The 19332-nt window shown below is 36.5% G+C and overlaps 1 protein-coding gene across 5 annotated transcripts; it reads right to left on the bottom strand.

The window, feature by feature from the left end:
- Window positions 1–712: 712 nt before the first annotated feature.
- Window positions 713–17538, bottom strand: ca14 (carbonic anhydrase XIV). Of its 5 annotated transcripts, none has more exons than XM_024268173.2 (13): window positions 17186–17537; window positions 16951–16974; window positions 12243–12422; window positions 10094–10239; window positions 9812–9907; window positions 9630–9696; window positions 9363–9520; window positions 7850–7976; window positions 7175–7198; window positions 7013–7097; window positions 6846–6887; window positions 4940–4993; window positions 713–3156 (listed from the first exon to the last, which is right to left on the bottom strand). In XM_024268173.2, the coding sequence occupies exons 1-13, from the start codon at window positions 17253–17255 to the stop codon at window positions 3045–3047; spliced, it is 1185 nt and encodes a 394-aa protein (XP_024123941.1). In that variant the 5' UTR covers window positions 17256–17537; the 3' UTR covers window positions 713–3044. The 5 variants fall into 5 exon arrangements, with proteins under 5 accessions (XP_024123941.1, XP_024123945.1, XP_024123943.1 ...); XM_024268177.2 differs by having other exon boundaries at window positions 6854–6887; window positions 17186–17535; XM_024268175.2 differs by lacking the exon at window positions 4940–4993 and having other exon boundaries at window positions 17186–17538.
- Window positions 17539–19332: the final 1794 nt, after the last annotated feature.

The following is a 19332-nucleotide window of genomic DNA, read 5'->3' as shown; positions in this document are numbered from 1 at the left end:
AGCTAGCATAATGCTAAAATGTTAGCAAAACTAGAAGTTAGCCTAGACAAATTGAAAAAAATGTCCAAAACAGTTAGCATAATGCTAGCATATTAGCTAAACTCCAAATTATCAAAAAAAAAAAAAACTGGAAAAGATGTCTAATTTTGCCAAAACAACTATCATATTGTTAAAATATAATTTGCTATACTCCAAATTAGCCACAAAAAAGCTTTTAAAAAATGTCTGAATTAGCCAGGACAGCTATAAAATGCTAAAATGTTAGCAAAACTCCAGATCATCCTAAAAAACTGGAAAGTAGCCTACATTTGACAAAAACAGCTAGCATGTTGCTAAAACAAAAAAACTAAACTCCAAATTACCCTGAAAATCCCAATAGTTTCTGAACATTTTAAAGCCTGAATTATGTCTCTTGATATGTATAAGTTCACAAGCTTAAATGTGCACAGTTTTTTTGCAATTTCTTATTTATTCTTTATCAGAACACCAAAAAGTACTAGCGGCAATGTCCTGAACGAGCTGAATCATTTGAACGTGTAAAAGAGTGGTCTCAAGGGAGGTTTACATAAATAGATTGAAAATGTATATAGGTGTTTTGGTTATAATGCATTTGGTTTTTGTTTGTAGTTGATCAGATTTAACCATAGTGTGATGTTTTCAACAGGATTTTAACACAAAGTCAAATAAAAATGAGGCACAAATAGACAGCATGTTCATTTGCTTTCCATTTAATAATAAGTTTGCATTAGTTACAGTAATGTTGATCAACTAAATGACTCATTTTGATCACATGGAAGGGAAAAAGATTAAACAGAATCATGTCAACATAATTTCTACATCAACTGTAGTCATACATTTTGTTCATATGGTTAACAGGATATCAAGTCCTATTCAGCCCAGCGTCTCGGAGCCCCACAGAGTCTGGCATCTTCACTCGGCTTTTCATTATCAGGATTTTTCTCAAAGTGGACGGGCAGGCACTTGTTGTTCACTTTATCACAAGCCAGGATCAGATGTTTGTTTTTTTTCCTTTCTAACACTTTTGACACGACAGCTTCCCACTCCGTACCTCACAGTGATGAAACTGAACTCCTTCAGGCTGATGCACAGATTCCCCTCGTACACTTTCCCTCCTCTTTTTGTGCAGACAGCTTTCACTCTGTTCTTATCATTTGGATGAAGAAATGACTGTACAGATCTCTCACAGAGTCCATGATTCTTAATGAATCTCTCCCAGACAGACTTGTTGAGAGTGGTTGGACTGTTGGGTGGAATGTGGCGTCTGATGAATCTGTCGTAGGCATTGTTGTTGTTGGATTTCTGGCAGGGTTTTAGGTTGTAAAAAGAGGTTTGCTGTCCGAGGCAAACTGCAAAAAGGAGAAGAACTGTGCGAGCAGCCATCATCCAGGAGTCCTGCAGATGAAAAAAATACATTTATTTGGAAATGCATTTATACTTCTATAAATAGATAATTTATAAAAAAAAACTTGTATTATTAACAATTTAACAAAACATTCAAAACTATTGGGATGTAGCAAAGGGAACACACTTACCCTGTTTTAACAGCAGTTGATGCGTTCTCTGCTAATTCGTTCTGCTGTTTCTATCTTTTCATCATTCACTTCTCTTATTGTAGAGTTCTAGAAATTATGTCCAAATATAGCCCTGCTCTCTTGGCCGCACTGTTTCCTTCTAAAGTCAGGCTGTCACAAAACTTTAGAAGTCTTTTTTTTTTCGTTTTCGTGCATCTACAAAACCACCTCAGTCAGATATGACCTTTATTTCAAAGATGTGTATTCACACACTAGGCACTAGACACATCTATTAGATATTTAAATGCATCTGATAGACATTAATTTGTCAATTGTATATTGCAATTTAGATCTATAACAGACTGCTTTCCACACCTAATTCCAATGTGCTCCCATCATACCTTGTGCGTTGTAAACACACCATTTGGGTGGTTTCTTCCTACCGGACACATGATATTTATTAGATATCTAATAGATACTGTGTCTACAATATACTTTTGTGAGCGTTACCTACAGGAATAGTCTCATAATGTATGTAAATTAAATAACTAATATTCATCTATTGTAGATGTGTTAGTTATTAGATATATTAGTTGTCTAATAGACATAGATGTCTATCAGATAACTAATAAACATCTACAGTCTATCCGATTCCAGATGGAAAAGTGTGATTCATCCCTCCAGAGAACCCGTCTTCTTCTCTAGAGCTCTTCACACCACAAAACCTGACAGAACCTGACTAGGATCATCTGAAAACTGCATTTTTAAATCGACAGATGGGGAAAAACTGAAACATAAACATGATGTATATTTAAAATCAAACAACCTTCTTCACTGTAACGAGAGGATAAAAACATTTAAACACTGACTTAATGTGAAAGGTCATAACACTTTGCTAATATTAGTATCACAATATTAAGAAATATAAAGGGTAGAAACTAAGACTTCAGAATGAAGAACTCCAGTCAACATTCATGTGTTTTAATGTGATGCTGATGTTAGCAGGTTAGATAAAATAACAACATAAATATCAAAAAAAGAACCAAAAATGATCTGTCAATGGAACAAAAGCAGCACAAAAACAATTCCCTGTTTGACAACAAAACCTCCTGATTGAAGCTCAGTTTGAACATATTTAGAGAGAATCTGTAAAACCAAATCCTGCATTTTTCAAATCTTCACATCTTTGCAGGAATAAAAAGTGGATTAATTCCAAAACAGAACAATTGGATTTAATGTAGTGAATGTGGTTTCAACATTTTATTCCTCATTAAATTATGTATTTACATGAATATATCACCGTACATGAGGGACGCATGTCTTAAATGTCTTGTTTACATCAAGTGCACTGACTTCTGATGTCAATGAAAACAGCTGGAAAACAACCATCAGTACAGCAGCCTCTAGACCTCTCTGTCACTTCTGGTTAAGATTTATTGTTTTCTAGTTGCCTTTTGATAACAAAGACAAGACGGCTTGAAGTGTCAAGCTTGAAGCAAAGGTTGCAGCCATCTAGGGCTCGCTTTTACAGGACGGAGAGGGCTCATCCTTCCTGTCAGCTGCAGAGGACGAGTTTAAAACCAGCTCTTGTTTTTTCTGCTTTTCCTTCTCTGGTTCGTTAATCCTGAAAGACAAAAAGGAAAATAGTTCAGTCTGAGTTTAGCCACCTATGTTGGTGCAGTTCTCCTCATTTCCAGCAGAGGTCCTCTCAGCTCCACTAAAAAACTAATGAGTTAGTTCATTTAAGATAGTAGAAGCTGTATATGTTAGCAAATGTTATCACCTCCATCTTTTAGGGGTATCACTTTATTACAAAGTCTTTAATGATGATATAATAAATAACTGAACAGTCAGGAGTGATTTGTAATTAAATAACTATGAAATTGTTCATCTAAGAACTGTTCTTTTGCTTAAATAAAATACATATTTCTTATAAGCTTCAAAGGAACATGTAAAAAATGTCAAAGATTTCTTCTAATTAGTACTTTTTTCTTATTACTCCTGCAGACCAGCATCATAGACCATGGGTCTGCAACCTTCAACTCTAAAAGAACCATTCTGGTCGATTTCTCACCAAACTAAACTCAATAGGAACCACAAAGTCTTCACTCACCCTTTAGAAAAATAACATACTGATTTATATTCATGTTTTTGATACTCACATGATACATTTAAATAGACCATTCTCTATAAAGAGAAAATGGCTCCTAAAAAAATATGAGTTTATGACTTTTGAGAGAAGTTTGCATGACTTCCTTTCAAAATAAAAGACATCCTATACCATAGAATCATGTCAATGCAGCAAATGTAGCAGGAAGTGTAAAGTCATCAATGATATTTAAATATATATATATATATATATATATATATATATATATTTCTGTTTCTTGTGCATTTCAACCACAAATTCCTAAATATAACCAACAAAAACTAAATCAGAGCTAATAAAGTGACCCCTACAATATATTAAAACCATGAGGAACACTTTAAAATAAATCCAAGAATTTGTCAAATATAGAAAGTCTGCTCTATAATCCAGTGGATAAAAACTGAAAGAACCTTTATCCCGGTTGTGCTTACTGACAATAAATGAAGCTGAAAATTTAGTCCAAATGTGTCAGTATGACGTTGATAATCACTAAGGGTTGATGGAGATTTACCGTTCTTAGGATCCTTGATGAATGATTCATGTCGTCCTTCAACTGTTTTTGAATGAGGTGAATAAAGTTCAAGTCACTTTACTTTTTTTTAGGTTTACAACATACGTACTTTATCCTAAAATAAAATGTTATTAAAATGTTTATAAAAAACCAAAGAGCCACAATGGAGGGGCGGAGCTGCAGGTTGCAGACCCCTGCTCTAGGTGAAGGTGGTCATCATCTTCATGTGGTTTTACCCACTTTCCTGATTGTCTTTATTGAAGGATTTTCCAACAAGATGAAGGACAAAATATGTAATTATTTAAAAAAAAAAAAAAATGAAATTTAATATCGCAATTTGTCATTTTTGTTGTTAGCATGCAGCTTAACAAACTGCATAAATGAACTTTTAGCCTAAAAATTAAGTTAAGTAAAAATAAAGCAATCGTATATCACATAGATATTAACCACAGTTTATCAGATATGCTGGCACTGACAGGTATTTATATGTTTTAGAGAAACTAAAGTGGAGTCGGAAAGAATAAATACTCATACAAACTAATTAATGAAACAATTTAAGGAAGTACTTCAAATTAAACTTTCACTGTATACATATCCTAAATAATTAGTATATATAACTGTGTTTTATTAGTACAGTCTGCAACATCTTTCAGTATTAATGCTGCCAGGAGTGTTAAAGTCTAACAGAAACAGTTAAAAGAGGTGTGGCACAGTTTTAGGCTAGAGGTGATTATATGGAACAGTGACCTTGGCATCGGAGCGGGCCGGTTATTGTGCAGGACGTCCCAGCTAGAGGTAGAACTGTCACATGATCGAAAGGCAGAATCACAGAAGAACAATCAAACATAGAAAGATGATAAAACATTTTAAAATCATTGTTAAAAAAAGACTGATTAGGACTGCTAACAGACATGTCTGGGGAAGTATTGTAGCAAAAACCTGCTAATGGTTACACGTCGCTCTGGCTTCCTAATGTCAGGATCTATTCTACTTCTAAATTCCTCAAATTTTAATTTGATCAGACATTTACAAGCTGTTTTTGTGACAGAAAAAAACATGCACAACAGTAAGAGCGTTGAGGCTAATCACTGTTTAGGAACTCAAAATGCATATTTGATCAAACCCATGCAGAGAGTCACAGTTCACAGTAATGAATCAGATGGAATTATGGGAAAAGGCAGGGACTGGAAAGCATGCGGGTTACTGCAGAAGAGGTCAGATGATCAGATTATCCCAGCGCTGATCTTAAGTTGGCTTTTAGCTTTTCATGGTCTGACTCAACAAAGAGGATTATGCACTTGCTTACATTTCTGCAGAAATCCAAGCAAACAGGTTCAAGAGTTATTTGTTGCTCACAGGGAGCAAGGAACTGCTGTTTCTCCAGGTTTGTTCCAAATACTCTAATCTTTATAGTCTTGAAATAAAATTACTATGCAGCTTACAATCTCACCAAATCTAAACATTTTAGTCATGTTTTTGAAAAACATACAGCATTAACCCCTTCATGCTTGACTTTTTTTCCAATTATATTAAAATAAAATTCCTCGATCTCAAATTTTCTTAGATTCTTGGATTTAACGGTGTTTACTAGTGTGGATGCTGTAGCTGAATGTGGCTGCTGAAGTTGAGAGAGCTGATAGCTGAAAGTGCCAAAGCCGGAAGCTTGCTAAAATATTAGCTAAATGCCAAATATCCTTAAAGAAAAATGGAAAAATGTCTAAATTACCCAAAACAGCTAGTATAAGGGTAAAATATTACCCAAACTCCAAATAATCCTAAAAAAAATACATAAAAATAAAAATCAGAAAAAAATGTCTAATTTAGCCAAACAGCGAGCATGACACTAAATATTACCTAGACTCCAATCCCCCAAAAATGGAAAAAAGTCAAATTTTGACAATATTTTAGCTATTAGCTAAACTCCAAATTATGCTAAAAAAAACTGGGAAAAAAGGTCTAAATAAGACAAAACAGCTAGTAAAATGTAAAAAAAAAAATATTAGCTATTAGCTAAATTCCAAGTTGGCTCAAAAAATAGAAATATTTCTAAATTAGCTGAAACAGCTAGCATAATGCTAAAATTTTAGCTAAACTCTAAATTATCCTAAAAAAAAAAGTAGAAAAAATGTCTAATTTTGCCAAAACAGCGAGCACAATGCTTACATTTTAGCCCTAAATTATCCTAAAAACTGGAAGAATGTCCAAATTAGCCAGAACAACGATCACTATTTTTAAGTTTGAATGGTGAGTACCTTAAAATATGCAGTTCAAGTTTACAAGTTTCAAAGTGCACAAAGTTTTTAAAGGATTTGAACAATTTTTCATTAATTTCCTATAGGGCATATTTTGCTCAATATTTCAAAACTATAAAGTTTATGAATACTAAACAGAACTAGCAGTAATGTCCTGAACGAGCTGAACGTTTTGATACAGAGATTGCTGAAATTGTTGAAAGTGTGATCGAGTTTTTATGTGCCAATAAAATATTTGCATAAAACTCCCCAAATCTGTATGGTTCAAATTTTTATGCAATAAATTGTGAGAAATTATTTGTTTTACTCTGAAATGTAAAAGTAAATGTGTTAAGTACAAATAAATCAAAAGGGAGTCAATGATAGTTAAACATCCGTGTCAGTAGTATCAGGTAAACCACCTGTTTACCACAACTGTCTCAAGGTGGAGGACTTTTAAAAATCTGTCAAAAAAAGGAGAGCAGAGTGAGGGGGGTGGAGTCATCATCATTCAGGACTCCCTCAGCTGACTGCGTACACTGATTAGCATTTTTTGGCAAGCCCCGGTGGGTACGGCATGAGTCTTTACCGTATTGTCTTGACGATGAAGCGGACGATTACTGCCAGGCCCACACAGCCGCACATCACCCCTATAACTATGGCTGTCACTTCCCCTGCAGGAGAAATAACAGAATGAGAGTCTGAAAATCACCAACGTACTTTGGGGCATTCTATTGATGTGCAGATTTACCAGAGGAAAGCTCCTTCCCCGAATCTGCAAAAAAAGAAAAGTTTTTCATTTTCACATTGTATTGTTGGTTAATTCATCCAGGAGGATGTTTTTTTTTTCCACTGGTGTCACTTTCCTTCCAGTTCAGTCACTCACCACAATGAGTACTCAACACAAATTCTTTCAGCTTTATCTTTGTCCTCTGCTCTGCATCCCTCTTCTGCCTCTGTCTTCTTTTGTCAGCTGGACTTTTGTAACAACAATAGACTCACTGTTTACTTTTTTATTTTTTTCCCCCTCCAAGTTCGACTTTCTGATTAGCTTGCAAACCAACATCCCCTTGCTTTCTCCCTTCCTCTCTCACTCTTTTATTTTTTTCTCTGTAAATCACTGGTAATCGTTCTCATCTTTTCTCAACAATCCCTTTTTCCACTGAGCCTGCACTAATTGCTAACTCGGGCACCTACTGGTTTGCAAAATAGTTTTGGATTTGGAGCAGTGGCCAGCACACCAGTGAGAAACTGCTGCTTGGAGCAAAGCTATTTCTCACACTAGCTTTAAATCAGCCTGTTTAAGTAGTAGTTGTAGTAGGCAATAAAGTGAAATATACACACTTTAGCCATTCCATCAAGTGTTAAACGTTTCTTAAAATGGTGCATAGAGTTCATCCTCCTTCATGCTGTCGTTTGCTCTGACCTGCAGAGAAGGAGGTGAAGACGACTCTCTGGTTGAGTGCTTGAGTTACTCTGTAATTGTCCTGCAGCAGCATCTTCTCTGGGTCTTCTGCTTTACTGGAGTAAAGTATTGTCTCCAATTTGAGCAGCTGCAGTAGAGATGTAAAGAAAAAAAATGATCATGGTGAATATATACTGGTGCTTCAAAATACTCTTTTATTGAGCTGAATTAGTGCAGAGAGGTAAACAAATGGACCTCTAAACGGCCTAAAAGTTTATGTTATACCAGCCTGAAATTGAAATTTCTATTATAAACCAAACTTTTCACCCTTTTGTCAAATGCATTTTTCAATTAATATTATTTTATGAAAGCAGCTGTTGACGAAGTGGTAAACACTAGAACTTTGTTTCCATTTTAAGCCCAGAAATGCTTCTTCTAAAATGACTGATACATCATTCTCAGAAGGACAAAAACTCACTATAAGGTGTGTTCTCTGCTGTTGTTACAGATGTTATGACATTAAAAAAAACATGTTGCTGCTATAAGTTTGGAACGTGAGAAAAACAAAATAATAACAAATTCATTCAAATCATGATGTGTTTTTTTATTGTGTTTGGCACATGACGCATAACTTAATAAATAATTCTTAATATTCTAATTTATTCTGACTTCTGTTAATCTACGGAAGCCTGGACATGACATTCAAAACAAAAAAAGAAACATATTGTTGCTTAAATAATAACTTGTGGCAACAAATGAGGATTTTGTGCATGGCAATTGGTATTTTTGTACAAACAAATTAGTATTTTTTTGGACATAAATTATCATTTTGTGCACAAGAATCAGTATTGTGTGCTAACAAATTAGCTTTTTGTGCACACAGATTAGTATTTTGTTGGCACAAATAAGCATTTTGTTCACAATAATTAGTTTTATGTGTCAATAAATTTGCATTTTGTGCGAACAAAGTAGTATTTTTTGGACATGAATTATCATTTTGTCTTAACTTTTATTTTATACACACAAATTAGTATTTTGTGGTAATTAAATTAGCAGTAGAAGTTAAACGTACTTAAATACTAATTTGTGGCTCCAAATTATTAATCCAAGAAAGTTATTTATTTATCAGAATGACATGTCTAGGGCTCCATACAAATCTGAGTAGAACTGAATAATTACAAGGTTTTGAATTAATCATGTTTTTTTTTATTTAAAAAAAATAAAAAATCAGATTTTTTAAAATAAGTACTCTTCTGCTTAAGATCAGTGATCCACTGAGTTTTAGAGTGAAAGTCACTGTTATAAAGAACCAACAACTATATAATTTAATCAAAATTTAACCAGAAGTTTTAAAAAATAAATGGATCACCAGAACATATGTGCAAAGAAGAAACATAAACACCTTCAATTCAGTGTGCTTTCATGATTCCACATAAAAGAATCTTAACCTGCAAAAATGTACAATATAACAATTTTAAATTATAAAATAATTCCTCTTAATGAATGTCAGTTGTTCTGTCCATTTCAGACCAACCTGTGCCTTTGAGATTTGAACCCTTTCATGAAACACTGTCCAGATGACGCTCTGGTAGCAGGGGGGTGTCGTCAGGGAGCCGTTGTATCTATAGTAGCGTCCCAGGTCCTCAGGGAGCAGGGACTGGATGTCAAATGCAGGGATGAACACTTTTTGTCCTAATGGGATATAAGATATTTTTTCTTTAAAGTGTGAAGAACATGTGGAAGTCGCTTACATGTATTTAGTTCCAATTCAAACTATAATAGTAAAAGGAGTCAAGCCTACCAAAGTGTTTGATTCGACTCAGGTAGTTGAGGATGTTGTTAAATCCTGGGTTGGTCTCCTCACCTGTCTGGGAAATCAAATTCAAGCTTACGCCGCTCAAACACTGCAGCTGGAACAAAAGCAGGTCTACGATATTCTTGACCTTTAACAGTAAGAATTGCATTGGTGTGTTGTGTCAATACCACAATGAGGATCCCTAAAACCGCCAAGCCGTCCTTCTGCGTCATGGCTGCAGACATGTTGGGGTACAGCTCAGAGTTGTAGTGCACCACGTGTAGCTGAAGACATGAAGAACACACGGATGAGGAACAGGCTGCTCCTCACTGCTAACACTGTTACTGAACTGTTGTCTCATTTAAAAGCCAGTGATTTAAGCTTTAACAGTTATCATTTTCCCTATGAAATCTGCTGGTTTACTACTTTGTGGTAATGTTCCTTTTTCAGAGTAAAGCAGTAGACTGTACCTCTGCGTCTGCACTCATCCCGTTGATGGTGTGTTCACTGCCTCGCTGGTTGGAACCTCCGTTACCCCAGTGAAGGTGCAGCTGTACCGCAGTAAAGAGCCATGGCAGCCCCCCTAATCCCATCCATTCTGGCATCTCAATAATCGCTGATCAAAAATCCAATGTAAAAAAAAAAAAAAAAAAAAAAAGTTAACTCTGTCCAGTGGTAAAGATTAGGGATGGGCGATACATCGGTGACGGTATAGATATTTGCATAATTTGAGTTTATCGTATTGGACCAATACTAAAAAAATCCACCGAGCGGCTGTGGTGTAGTGGTAGGGCGGTCGACTCCTGATCAGAAGTGAGCGGGTTTGACTCCCGCCTTGCCCACCCATGTGTTGAAGTGTCCTTGGGCAAGACACTGAACCCCGAATTGCCTCTGGTGGGAGGTTGGCGCCAGTGTTCGGAAGCGGAGCCACCACCAGTGTGTGAATGTGTGTGTGAATGGGTGAATGTGTCTGTGACTGTGAAGTGCTTTGGGCCCTCGAAGGAGGGTAGAAAGCGCTATACAAGTATACGTCATTTACCATTTTTCTGACTGTTTTCTGTCTGACTGATACACTTTATTTTTGACATGGATACTTGTTCCATATAGAACCCTGGCACTGGAAAGCTCACAATTTACAGTCACATCTAATAGTCAATAAATGGTCTGAAAGTTTTCATACATATTTTCACAGTTTTTCCTATGAGATCCCTTTCTGTATGTTTAAAACTCTCATTTTTTTAAACAATGACGAGTCATTGTTTAAAAAACAACTCGTCATTTTTTGAGGTGCTGGCTGTTCCCATTAAATCACAGGTCCCAACCTACGGGCCTCGAACCAGAGCCGGCCCATACTGGGACCCGGAACGCAGTGGTACCCTAGCCTAGTACCATTACCCTAACCCTAACTCGTTACCGGTTTGAGTCCAAGCCCAATTTGGGCCGGGTTGGGTCCAGTACTGTATCTGGTACCGCGTGCAGTGTTGCACCGGTGCCGGGTTAGGGTTAGGGTACCAGAACTGGGTTAGAGTACTGGTATCGGCCACATCCTAAGGGCCAGTCCGCGTCCTGAGGACCAGTCTGCGTCCTGAGGACCAGTCTGCATCTGGTACTGCGTCCTGAGGACCAGTCTGCATCCGGTACCGCGTCCTGAGGACCAGTCTACTTCCGGTACCGCGTCCTGAGGACCAGTCTGCATCCTGAGGACCAGTCTACGTCCGGTACCGCGTCCTGAGGAAAGGTCTGCGTCCTGAGGACCAGTCTGCATCCTGAGGACCAGTCTGCGTCCGGTATTGCGTCCTGAGAACCAGTCTGTGTCCTGAGGACTAGTTTGCATCCGGTACTGCGTCCTAAGGACCAGTTTGCATGTGCTACCGTGTCCTGAGGACCAGTCCGCATGTGTTACCATGTCCTGAAGACCAGTCTGCGTCCTGAGGACCAGTATGCGTCCTGAGGACCAGTCTGCATCCGGTACTGCGTCCTGAGGACCAGTCTGCGTCCTGAGGACCAGTCTGCATCCTGAGGACCAGTCTGCATCCGGTACCGCGTCCTGAGGACCAGTTTACTTCCGGTACCGCGTCCTGAGGACCAGTCTGCATCCTGAGGACCAGTCTACGTCCGGTACCGCGTCCTGAGGAAAGGTCTGCGTCCTGAGGACCAGTCTGCATCCTGAGGACCAGTCTACGTCCAGTACCGCGTCCTGAGGAAAGGTCTGCGTCCTGAGGACCAGTCTGCGTCCGGTACTGCGTCCTGAGAACCAGTCTGTGTCCTGAGGACTAGTTTGCATCCGGTACTGCGTCCTAAGGACCAATTCGCATGTGCTACTGTATCCTGAGGACCAGTCCGCGTGTGTTACCATGTCCTGAAGACCAGTATGCATCCTGAGGACTAGTCTGCGTCCTGAGGACCAGTATGCATCCGGTACTGCGTCCTGAGGACCAGTATGCTTCCTGAGGACTAGTCTGCGTCCGGTACTGTGACTGTGTCCTGATGACCAGTATATCGTCAAGAAAAAAAGATATCGGCCCATCCCTAGAAAAGATCTTATGTATGTGGTCATACAGTGATGAAGGTTTGTAACAACATGGAGCAGAGAAATGAAGCCGGTGGTTCCAGAGTTACCTGTGTGCCTGTTGTTGTACAGCGTGAAGGGCTGGTTGCCGTGTTGGCTGTAGCCCAGGGGCGTCACCGGACTCAGACTGGGATCGAACCTAGTCTGAGTGGTTATTACATCCACTGGTGACTGGGAAGTGCCACCACATTCCGGAAAATACTCTGACCACTCAGATTGACCAATCAAACCTTCGGCAGAGAAAAAAGGAGAAACAGTGATGTCACCCAATCACACAGCCCACTGGCTCTCTGTTTATCGGTGAAAGGCCTCCGTTGATCGGCCTCTAATTATGCAGAACAATCATCCCTCTATCTTCTCTTTACATTCAAAGCCTCGTGGCAGAGAGGGGGATGTTATATAGGAGAAATTTAGTAAATATAAGTTCAGTGAAAAGGGAAGAAGTTTGTTTTAACTTCCTAATATCCTTAAAAAAATGAAAAAACTTCTGAAAAATATTAATTTCCAAACAAACTGAAACCGAAGATGCATATGGCACATCTCTTGTTGAAGTAACTCATTGATCAAATATGTTCAGATATGTGTTTCCTTTTTTTTTTTTGGCTAATTTGGCATCTACTGAGGTTTTTTAGGGCTAATTCTGAGTTAAATTAATATTTTAGCAACGTTTTAGCTCTTTTTTTGGGCTAATTTGGCATCTACTGGGGTTTTTGAGCTTATTTTGAGTTAAGCTAATATAGCAACGTGTTAGCTTTTGGGGTTAACTTGGCATATACTGAGATTTTTGGGGCTAAATTTGAGTTAAACTAATATTTTAGCAATATGCTAATGTTTTTGGTGAATTTGTTTTTTTTGGCCTAATTTGGAGTTAAGCTATTATTTTTGCAATGCGCTAGCATTTTGCGCATTCAGAATTTTTACACATTTAAAAATAATTTTGCAGTTTCTCAAGAAATTCTTTAAATCCTATGCGCACTCTCTGCAACTTTAAGTCCTTTAGCAACGTTAGCATTATGCAAATAGCTTTAGATTCTTCAGCCAATCCTTTCAGCAATTACAGTACATTTCTTCAGCAAACATCTTCAGCATATTCAGTGACCACAATCAGCAATCAACATTCAGATAACCATTATCGCAGGTAATGCAACTTTTTTTTACTAAATACTGTCCTGCCATTGCAATTTACTGAAGTAAATCCTTAGATTCCCATCATTTCTGAGTGTTTTTATTAAGCATAATGTGATGCAATAGGTTAAGCTTAATCTGTATTTAAGTTTTTGTCATGTTAATCAAACTGATTCTTCAAATCTTTTGAAGAAAAAATTATAGCAAAATAAACAAGATATCTGAAGAATTTCAGAGTTAATATATTTTTTTCAGTTAACAATGTATTTAAAGTTATTTTTAAACAATAATTTGAAATACAATTTATTTTTGAATTTTCTGGCTGACTCATATGACTGTTTAGCAGGCGCCATTAGGCCCAAATAGTAAATGTTAATGACTTATTTTTGCTAAATTCACCACACAAAGGAGTAACACAAATTTGTTGCAGCTAGAACATATAAGGCTTATTGTTACATCTGTTATTTTAAACCATAACATACAGCACAAGTTACACTAATGTGGACATAACTTCTCCTAGAAACACATGGAAAAGTAACAAAAAATAGTGAAAGAGAGTCAAGAGGAGGCTGATCAGAGCTTCAGTTCTCTGAAAGACAAAAGGCTTTTCTGCTCCGGTCCTTGGCAAGAGAACAGAAAGAGAGTCCAAGAAGCTGAATTTAAACAACAAGGAGAGTGCGTTAAACAAACGTTGCCATGGTTTACCCACCAAAACACTGTCACACATCGTTCAGACAAAGAAGATAACGAAATGAACATTACAGAATTGAACTGATTCAAATTTTAGTCAAAATGCTGAAGGGATTTTTTTACCTATAATGTTTCAGCTTTAACATTTCAAAACTTTATTGAATTTTAATGTTTTTGTCTCTGTTATCGACATGTTTAACCCTACTAGATTTCTATTTCTCAGCTGTTTCTACTGATTTCTACTCAGTCCATCCATATTCTATTGTCATTCCTTTTTTCTCACAGTTTTATTATATTTGACTTAAATTAGTTTCTGCCACAAAGTCTTGTCACATGAGCATTGTGGGTCTCACACCGTCATTGCAGCCATTCAGAAACAAAAATTTCAGGATTTGAAGCTTGTATTTAGTAGTACATGTGAATGTTTTATTTGTAGATGATCTGTCCTTTTGCACAAAAATCGTCACAATTTTCTAAGATCCAGTTTTTATAAACAGAGACTTTATCAGACTTCATAAATGGTTGTTTTCAGAGGGTAAAATTAAGCTAAATGACTGAAATTCACCCATGTTTTATAGCAGAAAGTCCAACTCCTCTACCTAAAAACCCACTCCAAGAAAATTGGTCTTCTTGTAGAATTGTTCTCACGATAGAGGATATATATTAAGAAAATTAGGAGTACATTAGCATTTCTGAGTTTTTAAATGAATCAGGAGTAGATGAAAAAAAAATGAAAAGCTTGTCATTATGACGAATTCCTCTCCATTCTGATTCATCTCCTTGTAGACGACTAGATCCATGCACTTTGCTTTCCTTGCCCGAGTTGACATTTAACTGTACAGCTGGATAACTCCAGTATTGCTCGCCATTTTTGTTGCACTGCTAATGTTAGGTTGGGGGTGTGAGGGGCTGTAAGCTAGAGGGAGGAAGTGTTGACAAAGGGATGATGGGGGCAGGTTTACTCCGCACCAAAACTCAAAGGTAAATTTTCTACTCAGAAACTGTGTCCTACTGACGCAGGATTTCAAATTTTGGCCAAAAACAACATTTTCCGGAGTATAAGTCGCAGGAACAAAATACATCTGATCAAGAAGAAGAAAACCTAAGTCGCTCTGGAGGATAAGTCGCACTTTTACGAGAAAAGTCTGACGTTTCAGAACAAATCTGCTAAGCCCGGCGTAACTTAAAAAAAAAAATAATGAAAGAAATACAAGAATGCTAATGTTTTGATCTGTATAAGAAAAATAGCAAAGTTTCAGAGGAAAACCATCAGATTCTCTTCCATGTTTGTTTTGGACAACACTTCTTCTGTCGATGACAGAATGCAGCTCCCTCTAGTGGTTGTTAGAGGAAACAAAAAGACAACTGGGAAAATAACAAATATATGCGCCAACTAATGTCTAAAAAGAAAAAAAAAACTATGAATAAGACGCACCCCTGGATAAAAAAACTGCGACTTATACACCGGAAAATATGGTAATCATATTTAAAAAAACACTGGGAATAATTAGAGTGGGACTTAAGGCAACAAGATTTGTGTTTCGGGAAGTTTTATTTTAATTTCCACACTTGAGACTGAGATTTATTAAGACAAAAGTTAATTTATTTTACTTTAATCAAATTTTTGGTAGAAACAGGTATAATCTGTCATTTTTAGTGTTCTAAAATTTTTTTTAATATGTGGAAAGTCACAAAGTCTCATTTTAATAATTATATTTAAACAACTGAAGGGCAAATTGTCTTTTCCTAAACAACACACTATTGACAATATGTATTTTCTTTTTCTTTCAATCTTCTTCACAAATGAATAGATAAAAGTATTTACATAGTTGTAGCTATAACAGTTAGTAAACTTTAATTTAGAAAAACTTCTGCCGTTCCAATTATACCCCTCTCTCTCACACACCTATAACTATTGTTTTCTCTTCATTAGTGATGCAGACACGCACCATTTAACAATCTGCTACCAGGCCACTAATGTCTGATACCTTGTTCCTCCTCACCCATTCAAAAATGCGTCCCCTGGCACCGCAATCAGTTGCCACGGCAACAAGAGGGCAAATATTTGGACCCTCTGCACCCGTTCTACGGTTCTACGGTGGCCGATTGGAGATTCTTTTCTTTTGTATGGAAAACTGGTCATTACCACACGCCGTTCCTCACGCTCAGCCTCACTCATTCAGCGGCCTTCAATAGCTCTTTATTTAAAACGTTTTAGAAGGCTCAGAAATTAGCTGAACTGCTTACAGGACCTGTTGTCCCCCCAAAAACATCTCAAATGTGAATGGACACCAACTTTAGAACTGTGTTCCATACGAGCTATACATTAGTGTCCTGAATACACGCAGACAGGGGTCATCTATGTGCCCCATTCATTTCCACTCAGTCATTGTCCCCCACATAGGCAGCCAGTGTGAGTCAACAACACAATCAACACATGGTTTATTGTGCGCTGCAACAATACGGCGCCCGATTTGGTGTGCTTTTGCCTCACGCCGTCCCATCTCCTTCACCCATCCTCATGCACCTGACTCCCTCCTCCACCCCACTCCTTCCTTTACTCCCCTTCCCTTCATCATCTGTGTGACCGCTGTGCTCACGCCAGCGTGCTGAACTGTAACTAATACAGACAGAGGGAGGAGAATGAAAACAGAGGGGGACATGCTGGGTGGAACAGAAAAAGCAGTCCAACAGAAGCCACAATAATACGGACTTTCTTTAGTTCTGGAAAACACTTATATTTAAATAGTTCATGTGATTGAATGATATTTAAGTTTAAGATTTTATATTAAAAGCAAGGAAACCCAATTTACTTCAAAACTTTTTTAACAGTTTCTGCATCTGATTAAATCCTGATTTTTAATCACAGTTTTTTTCTTTGTTTTAAAAAAATCTATTTTTTTTATTAGATTTTCATCCAAAAACTGAAAAACTCTGACTTACCACTGTAGGACCAGGTGATTTCCTCTAAAAAAAAATAGAAAAAAATGTTTCAGTTTAACTTTATGCAACTATTTTGAATATTAACCAACTTGCCAAAAAGTATTTACACAGTTTTAAAGTAAAAATATTTTTTTTTTGTAAAACATTTGAAGCAAATTACCTTTTACGTCAGAGATTACGAACAATGAGGCGGTGGCAAAATCGTATTATATTATTATGTTAATGCAGACCTTACCGACGGAGGAAGCAGCTGCCTGATCGAAAACACCAAGACATAAAAGGACAAAAAGACCCGGAGAGTCCATGTTCGCCCTCAGCACCCATACACACAAATGAGTCAAAAGGACTGAGGGATGAGGACTAAGTGAGGGAGAGACGGGGGGAGAGAGGGACCGGCTCCAGCAATCCCACCTGCTAGACCTCGATGGAAATGCTGAATTCCCTGTGACATGCTGAGCTCTGCGGCAGCAGCTATCAGCACCAGACAGATGGGCTTGGAATATGTTGAAGAAAAGACATAATAAGTGGTTTGATGTGGATGGAAATGAGGGAAGGACGGCAAAAGAGTCTGTTTAATACAGTGCATTTTCTTATATTTTGTCAATCTAAACATGAAAGAAAGTAAATTTAAAGTAATAAACGTGACCTTCATAATTTTGATCATCGAAACAGAGAAAAAGTTGAGGTCATTTAAATTGTAAGTTCCTATAACATTTGGATAAATAAACCTATTTATTATCAATAAAGTAAAAAAAAGAAACATTTACTGGTATCAGTAATTGAATATTTCTTAGAAAACACATGTAAAGATGTTCAGGCACAATATAGACACACTTCTGCAAACACGGTGTTTTTTTAATATATTAAAAAATATATTGAAACTTGATCAGAGTTTAGATCAAAGCATTAAAAAGGATAAACAATAAAATAAAATGTTCATAATTAAAAGTGTATTGAATAAAAACACTACTAGGCTTTAAATGCTAATTTCCCTATTTATTTATTGTAGTCTCCTGAGCCTAGTTTGGATGTAAAATGCAAAAAGTAATAAATTAATTAATTAATTAATGAAAAATTATAGATAATATCTTACATTATCATTCACAAATTGATCACTTAAAAGGGAGTGGGAGGAAGAGAGTTTATATATCATACAATCTATATACATAATCATACCATTTTCTTTACATGAATTATCAGCATCCGGTTCAGGATTTACTCTCAAATATTTATACCCTACAATCATACAATTAATTAAAATCTGGTGATTTAAATCTGCAATATATTTATGCTTTATTTTCCTTAAAATTCAAAAAAGACTTTGAGAATGAGCAATCATTTCTTACTTAAGGGATAAAAATGCACTTGATGTATATATTTGCTTTTAAATATTTTAATTATTTTATACTTACATTTTATTTTATTTCATTTTTAAATAATACTTATGCAGATGGAGAGCATCAAAATTTTGGTTGTGCAAACAATGACAGTTAATTGATTTCTGATTCTGATTTCTTTAAATTGGTGGCAAAAAAAAGGTGAAACAGGGACAAGTAAATATTTATAATGAATATTATCTCTTGATGATAATACAAATTGATAGTCCAGTTTGTTAAAGCATTTTAGGGCCTATCCATAAAACTATAAATTTCCCTGAAAATGTTGATTCACACGCAGCTGCAGTACTCATTTTGTCCACAAGGCGGAGCGCTTGCAAAACTTTAAGGACCTCCAACATCCATAAACCTCTATTTTAACACAGTATTTTTTTCATTTTTTTTTTTTTCATAATATAATTGAAACACAATGAATAAGTATTTTATAATACCCTGAAATATGGTGGTGGGATATATCTTCATGGATTTTAACAATTCCATGTATTTTTCCTTGAATACCTTAAATTTTATTTTTATTTATTTCACCTTTATTTAACCAGGAGAAAACTCATTGAGATTACAAATCTCTTTTACAAGAGTGTCCTAAAACACAAAATGTTATGACAGGAAGCCATTAAATTAAAAATTGACTGTAACTCATTTTAACTTTTACAATTAAATGTACAAATATTTCAATAATAGAAAATATATGGATGTAATGATAGAAGCTCAACCCCGGCCTTTGTCGTTCTGTCTAGAATTTTGCATCAATGTCATGTGTGGATTTATTCCAAATGAAGAAAACGACCATGTTTGTGATTTTTTTCTTCAAAGTAAGCACGAGTGTGTGGCAATACAATAGATTAAAATGCCATTTTAAACAGAAGGATGCTTCAGGGTCCCACTTCATCACATCGTTTCATTATTTTTATGAGCTTAGCTGAACAATTTAAGTCTCACTTCAATATTTTTCCCATTTGATTCAGTCATTTAAGACAATTTAGCA

The sequence above is a fragment of the Oryzias melastigma genome, linkage group LG16 (assembly GCF_002922805.2).
Source record: "Oryzias melastigma strain HK-1 linkage group LG16, ASM292280v2, whole genome shotgun sequence".
Taxonomy (NCBI): domain Eukaryota; kingdom Metazoa; phylum Chordata; class Actinopteri; order Beloniformes; family Adrianichthyidae; genus Oryzias; species Oryzias melastigma.
The sequence above is the reverse complement of the archived record's forward strand: the minus strand, read 5'-3'. Positions and strand labels throughout refer to the sequence as shown.

Coding starts and splice junctions, on each gene's coding strand:
- ca14 (XM_024268173.2), bottom strand. CDS start 17,255: ATGGACTCTCCGGGTCTTTTTGTCCTTTTATGTCTTGGTGTTTTCGAT. Junction 16,975..17,185: donor GGCAGCTGCTTCCTCCGTCG/GTAAGGTCTGCA, acceptor ATTTTTTTTTAG/AGGAAATCACCTGGTCCTAC. Junction 7,977..9,362: donor TTCAAATCTCAAAGGCACAG/GTTGGTCTGAAA, acceptor TCTCTACTGCAG/CTGCTCAAATTGGAGACAAT.